Raw genomic sequence first — 7,109 nt, 5'->3', positions numbered from 1 at the left:
CCTGCTGACCCCTGCCCATGATACGGCCGGGGTCTGACATACGCTTTAAAATGTGCAACGCCACTTCTCACAGCCCCCCACCTCTGGTCAGACAGAAGCCCTGGAGGGAGACAGCAGCAGGAGGTCCTGGCCGCTGCCACTCACTGGGCTGTGCCTTTGAGGTTGGAGAGGAGATAGTCGCTGATGACCGGGATGAGCTGCTTTGCGGTGTCGTCCAGGAGGTCACACTCCAGCACGTAGAGGACGCCATGCAGGGCTCCGATCCTGCTGGGCAGATGGCCGCTCCTGAGCGTGCTCTCCAGCAGCCGGCTGACCGGCTCTGCCACGGCCTTGTCCTAGGGCGCAGCACACGCGGAGGCTAGCCTCACAGTGCCGTGGGGCGCCGAGAGAGGCTGGCCTCACACCGCGGTCGGGCCGGTGTGCAGAACAGAGCCCTCTGCGAGGCCTGCGTGTGGGGCTGGCGTCTGGGAGCTGGGGTGTCGGGATGGGGGGCTCCCTGGGCCTCCCCTGCTGTGTCTGTGCTGACAGCCTTCCCCCCTCCCCGGGGCTGGAGTTCGGTGTGTGCCCGGCAGAGGGGCCTGCGGAGCCTACGGGCCCGCAATGAGAGCCCCGGTTCTGCGTCTCTGACGCTGGGGACAGCGTGTCGCTGGGGGGTGGAGTGCGGCCCGCGTGACTCCACGGGACGGGGTTCTGGAAGCTGGCGCCTGTTTCCTCCGGACCTCGCCCACGGGCCCTCTCCCTTCGGTGGTTCTGCTTCACAGCCCTTCACTGTGATGGATCAGAGCCCTGAGTATATGTGAGCCCTGCGTGTCCTGCTGGTGTGGCCTTGGGGACCCGCACAGTAGCCTATGCTAACTTGTACGAAAATGGTCTTAGTTTCCCTCAGCAGCCTAAGCAGGATGGAGAGAGGTAGGAACCTGAACACTCAGCACCACCCTCTGCGCTTCAGATCGGCTTTTTATCAGAGAAGCAGACACCTGCACAAGGCAGGGACGGCGACCACTGTTTTTCACAGACCACCTTGCCCAGACACGGGCGGCCACTGCTGGCCGAGGGCCTTGTCTCGTTCTGCGAAAGCCACAGAGGCTGCCCAGCCCAGCGGCACCCCCGGAACTGTCCTGTGGCCCCCGAGGACGTGACACTGCTGAGACTCCTACTCCTCCTGCCCGCACCCAGGGCCACCACCACCACCAGGACCCGCTGCAGGGCACCGCTACCACCACACTGGGCAACGGGAACGCCGGTGCTGCACGGGGCGCAGGGGCGCAGGCCACGACGTGCAGAAAGAGGGCCCTGAGGGAAAGTGCGCTGCCCTTCACACCGGCCGGGAGTCCGCGTCCCGCGCCACCCTGCCTAAGCCTCTTCTTGAAAACCACGATCACTTGTTCCATTTACTGACAACACATTTACCTCAGGGATCTAGGCCAGAGCACAAACACAATTACCATGAAAACAGACCCAGCACTTGAAACTCCCGCAAGGACAAAAGGACCCCTTCAAGCCTGGCTGCACGTACCTCCCTCTCCACACCCAGAGGGCTGACACTTGGAAGAGCTGTCTGCTCAGCGGAAAGCCAACGAACTCGTTGTTTCTGTTCCCTGGACGGTGGCCCCAGGGCCGAAGGCCACCCAGGATGAATGGTACCTGCTCTGGGCCTTGGCTCGGAGGGACAAATTCAATGGGGGAACAGTCGGGAAGGAGGGGACGGTCAGGGCTCCGGTCGTAGACCCCAGCTCACACCCCACGTCTGCCCCGTCCTGTGCGACCTGGAGCAAGTCAGCAGCCCCCTGCCTTGGCCTCCTCGGGAGCAGGTGGGATCATGGCGGCCCCACCTCCGGCAGCCTGTACACAGGGTGTGTGGGGTGCAAGGGGGAGCTCCGCCAATGGCAGCGCAGTCAAGACAGACAGCACGGGTGTGGGACGTGGGAGAGGCGCCTGGGTGCCACCTCGCCCCCCGCTGATGGGCCCAAATGCCCGGCTCACGGCGGTCACGCCTGCGTTTGTTCAGGGAACGCGTCTCTATTCTAGCGTAGAGCTGGGTTCCAGGAGAAATCTGAGTGAGAAACAGCAGTGACCGGCCAATGCCACGTGGCCTGGAGTCACACTGTTTGCCTCCAGTGGCGGGGCTGGTGCTCTGAGAAACGGCAGGGCCCGCGGTCAGTGCTTCCTGCGTCTGCACTGCGCGGTGATGTGGCCATAGAAGGTGGCGAGTCCCCATCAGCTAGAGGCACAGCTGCAAGGCTCAGGAGAAGGCCTGCCCAGGCCCTGGGCTCAGGACAGGGCACAGGATCCAGCTCCGGGGGCGGGCGCGCAGGGTCACGGAGACCCACGGCCCGGGGGGAGGCCCTGGGGCCGCGGGTGGCCGCCCAGGAGGAGCCCCGCCGGCAGGGCCGCGCCCGCCCAGGGCCAGGCGCCGGGAGAACCTGAGGGACCAGGTGACAGGAGCCCCAGCCGAGGCTCGCGCAGCACCGCACACTCCACGGCGACGCGCGCCAAGGCCCCGCGCCGCCTCCCACTCACCATCCCGAGGACGGCGGCCGCCTTGCAGGTGGCGGGTACCAGGTACTGTTGGAGAATCTCGTCCTCCGAAGGGTGCACCCTCCGCAGCTCTGTCAGCGTCAGGTACATCGTCTCAAACTGGCTGCGCTCCGTAAACAAGTCTGAGACCACGAGGAGCTGGCGACGGGACATTCGGGCAGCAAGGGGTGAGTTACGCTACGGGAAGTGCGCGACGCGAGACTTCACAGGGGCCCTGACTGGGAAAAGCAACCAACAAAACCCGGAAACCTAAACTACACTGTAACCCTGTACCCGCACGTCCTCCTAGTGCCTGCACGCACACGCTGCTGCCGCGTGGGAACCCGCCCCCAGGCCGCCGCCAGCGAAGCTACCCAAAGCCGCGGAATGGAGAAATGGGTGATCATTTCGGAAATTAATGCTTTGGCGATGATTCCTTTTGTCTCCCCGAAACGTTCAGTGTTCACATTACGTCTAAAAACGAACTTTGATTAGGCATGAAGGCCCTTTTTCTTTAGGAGCGTGAGGGAAGGCTGGGGTCGGCCCTTTCTCAGAGGCCCCAGGTGAGCTGAACCAACAAGCCAGCAGGACACTCAGCAAGTCATCTAAAAGAGCACTTCTTAGGTGAGCCTCTCAGGGCCACAAGGTCAAAACTATTTTCCTAAAAATGCTAAGACCTTACTTGCCTTTCTCTCCTGTGCTCTCCCAACTGTACAGTGGTACTTTCTAGAAATTACTTAATATTAACAGACTGTATGCAGAGGAGATACAAGAGTCTCGGCCACGCCATGCGGCATGCGGGATCTTAGTTTCCTGACTAGGGATCGAACCCTCGTTCCCTGCAGTGGAAGCGTGGAGTCTTAACTAATGCACCACCAGGGGAGTCCCCCCAGGGGACTTCTAATGAGCCAGACATTACAGAGATTTGCAAAAGTGTACAAAACCTAATTTTGAAAATTTATTTTAAAATAGAAATTGTTATCCTTATTATTTTTAAATGGATAACTTTTAAAAATTTAAGATCTTTAGCAGTACTTAAACTTGCTGACTTTTTTGAAAAAATCAATTTGAAACTTACATTACAAATTAAAAATGAGGTTCTTAAAAATCTCAACTTGACCAGATATGAAACAATTTAGAAAACTTTAAAGGAGTATTGAGAAAAACAGACTAGAAAAAAAAAAAAGTCTGTCATTACCTAAAAGAGACATCTTTCGGTAAAAATAATAAAAACCCTGTGCTGCACAGGTAACAAGACGGTTCCAGTAACTGGGCATCTCTCCTTGCTGGATGGCTAAGCTGGGTGATGTAGAGAAGCCAGCACTGAATAAGTAACTTTTAGACCTTCTCAGATGTGACTTCCAATACTGCAAGCACAGATGGATGTCACCGACAGACACCAGCGCTCCTTGGGGTCCCCACCATCTCAAGGATGCAGAGGAACCCCCCGGCCAACAGCTGGAGAACAACTGCTCTAAACTGGTGCTCCTTAAGCACCAATCGGTGGTTGGGCGGTCGGTGGGTCGGTGGTCAGGAGACCGTGTGTCACAAGCCCCCGAGGAGACGCCGTGGACAAGGACGGTGAGCCTTCACACCTTACGGTTAACGTGCCGTCCCCACGACACCCCCGCTGGACTGACGGGTGTCACTGCCGGGGACGGGACCAGCGGAAACCGCCCCTTCGCTGGCTCCAGAAGAACTACACCCCCTGCCCGTGTCTGCATGGCCCCGCACGGGTGCCCAGAGACCGGGAACCCCGGGCGGGGGGGGGGGGACATACCCACTCTGGGACCCAGGCTGGAGGGGGGGGGGGGGGGGGGGCGGGGGGCAAACGCACCGACCGCACCACCTCGCTGATCAGGATGACGGGGGTCCTCCTGGCTGAACTTGACGGCAGGATCCAGCGACTGTACAACTCGAGCAAAAACTGCGAACAGGAATGGATGTCGACTCCAGCCCGGTGTTTCCTGCAATTTCCCCCCAACAGAGATGAGAGGTTCATTTCCAGAGACACCCCAGAAAGTCAAGTGACTAATCAGAGCTCTCCGAGCACTTGAACACAGAAGGCAGACGGGAACCTGGCGCTGACTGGAGACGTGGGTGGGGACGACGGCGCGGGGGCCTCCTCCTCCTCGGCCCACTCCTCCTCTCTCAGGGGCGTGACGCTGCTCCCCAGCCACACGGAGCGGATGGATACCTTCAAAGGGGCACAGGACAGGGAGCTGACGCTCGGGGCCGGAGGCAAGGGGCGCGGAGCCGCAGGTGCGGCCCGGGGCCCCTGAGGCGAGCAGCCCCCAGCCCTCAGCAGGGCCGCCAGGCGCTCTGCCTTCAGGACTCAGGGCCTGATGAAGCGCCGGGCGGGAGCGGCCCAGGAGACGGAAGGCAAGAGCCTCTAGGGAAGGACACTTTCACTCCTAAGGGACATCTGCGTGAGGTCTCGGCACAAAACTGAACCAGAACGTGAGATCTCTTTTCAAAACTTGTCCTCACTGGCAGTCACTTGAGGACCCCGTTTCTCTGAATTACTTGCTTAACAAAGCTCCCCACAAATGCAACAGAATGCCATGCTTATTCTGCAGAGGGTGCAGTGGGGAGGAACCTGAGAACCCGGACAGGCCCCCCGGTCCCCACGCGCTCCATGGGGCCTCGCGCTGGACGGAGGCCGGGGGACTGACCTGGCCGAGGTTGTAGCTCGTGTTCCCCAGCTCCCGCTCGGGGTTGACCTGCAGCAGGAGCTTGTCGTGGCTGATGAGGGCACCTACGGGAGCAAGGGCGCGTGAGTGCCGCCCGCACGGCCGCGAGGGGCTCGGGGCTGTTCTATCCCTTCACAACCCATTAAGCCGGCAGGGCCAGCGGGGCGATGCTGAATTATCACTTTTTCTCTGTAACAGACCAGCTTCAGACTCTGAACAGGAACTGGTTGTGGGCTGAGGTGTAAAAGCTAAGAGTCAGTAGCTGCGAACGAGGCGACTACCCAGCCGGCGGCCCTCTGGGAGCCCAGACGACAGCTTTGGTGGACGGGCCCTCCTGCGACCCCGCCTCGGCGCCAGGACTGTGCAGCTGTGCCCACCAGCCCAGGGCATAGGCTGACGCCCGCAGTCAACCCATCCTCCCCACAAGCCCCAGGCACGCCCGGCCCTCTCCCCACGGGTACCGGTAGCAGCTGGAGACAGAGAAGGGATGGGGTCCCACGCCTGGTACAGATGATGGGTGGCGATATTCTCCCTCTTTGAAACCATCGCTTGAATTTCCTGCTCTACGATTCCTCTGATGATGCTCAACTTCCTCCCAAACCTAAAGTTCAGAACAAAGGTTACAGAACATCTGGTTCCTCCGAGTCTTACAAGTGAAAACCACCAGGCTTCCCCCAGCTTTGCCTCAAGGAAACAGAGGCACCTCCAAGCCCCGTGCCCACCCCCACTGTGGGCGGTTCCCGTCTGCAGGCCCTGCACAGGTGTTCTGTCAGCTCCTTCGGAATCTGCCCTAAACACTGGATGCCCGAGTCATCAGGCCTCAGCCACCAAGCCACTTTGGATCTGCACCCCCTGCACGGGGCTTTTGTCTTTAATTCTGGCAGCAAAGGAAAGGGCACCCTGGCGCCTCCCTGCTCCCACCGTGGCCGTCCCTGGAGACACATGGCTTCTCGGGCAAACCTGGTGTCGAGAGCTTTCAGGGGCTTGTTCCGGGGCTGCTGCTCCAAGCAGCTCACGGCTGGGTTGCCGGCCACAGGCACAGTCATCGCGCTCAGCACCAGGGAGGTGATGGCCTGCACGGCCAGGACGTGGATCTGGGTCCTCTCCGTGTCTTCCTGGAAGGAGAGCCCACGTCACCAAGTCACAACACAGGCAACCACCGCTGCCCCACCTGTGGGCAGAAGCTGCGGGCTGTGGCTGTCCAGCCACGTGGACTTGAGGGCGGGGGCCCCCCCGAGTGCGACAGAGGGACGTGCCTTCCCAGCCAAGGTCCTGTTGTGTCTGCGTAAGTTCACCAGAACCCACACACATCTGTAATTTGAGATGAATCTGATGGGCAAATGGCTGCTTTTGAAAGCAAGGTCTCCTACAGGCACAAACCTCCAAATATGAATTACTTTTTAAGAAACTGTCCTTAAATTTCCTCACTGATTTTAAGGACTCTGCATATGACAACCTGTTAGTTCCACACCTGTGAAAGACAACCTTGATGATTTCTGACATATATACTCTGAACTGCCATTTCTGGACGTTCATACCATACCTTCTGTCAGAATTAAAAACGTATCTCATGACAATGTTTCAGGCTTTGCTTTAACTGAACATGTTTTTTTTATTAATATTAAAGTAACATAATATGCATTAATACCCCAAGAAGCCGGATGAAATTTTCTCAAAACAGTCAAGAGAAATGAACACAGGTACGTATGTGTGGCCTTTATGATGTGCCTTTTCATTTTGAGGAAATGTTGCTACACACTGTACCCTGAATATTCAGAAACAAAACTGAAAAATATTTTCAAGAAAGGACATAATACTACTGACCCTGAAAGGGCAGTGCACCGTGATAAAGGCACTCCGACCGCGATTCTAGGGTACCCAGACCCTGGGGAGGCTCAT

General features: G+C 58.5%; 1 protein-coding gene across 1 annotated transcript in view; it reads right to left on the bottom strand.

Moving 5' to 3' along the window:
* The window catches only part of HTT (huntingtin), a 161,906-nt gene that overhangs the window by 4,246 nt on the left and 150,551 nt on the right, over positions 1-7,109 (bottom strand). Inside the window, exons 56-62 of the mRNA XM_007456892.1 lie at positions 6,171-6,325; positions 5,672-5,811; positions 5,193-5,275; positions 4,596-4,714; positions 4,355-4,484; positions 2,521-2,676; positions 145-335 (exon numbers count right to left, since the gene is read on the bottom strand). Coding sequence (XP_007456954.1) covers positions 145-335; positions 2,521-2,676; positions 4,355-4,484; positions 4,596-4,714; positions 5,193-5,275; positions 5,672-5,811; positions 6,171-6,325 — 974 coding nt within the window. The remainder of the gene's footprint in view (positions 1-144; positions 336-2,520; positions 2,677-4,354; positions 4,485-4,595; positions 4,715-5,192; positions 5,276-5,671; positions 5,812-6,170; positions 6,326-7,109) is intronic.

This window comes from Lipotes vexillifer, unplaced genomic scaffold, assembly GCF_000442215.2.
Source record: "Lipotes vexillifer unplaced genomic scaffold, Lipotes_vexillifer_v1.1 scaffold63, whole genome shotgun sequence".
Lineage (NCBI taxonomy): Eukaryota > Metazoa > Chordata > Mammalia > Artiodactyla > Lipotidae > Lipotes > Lipotes vexillifer.
Note: the sequence above shows the minus strand (reverse complement) of the source record. Positions and strands in the feature narration are given on the sequence as shown.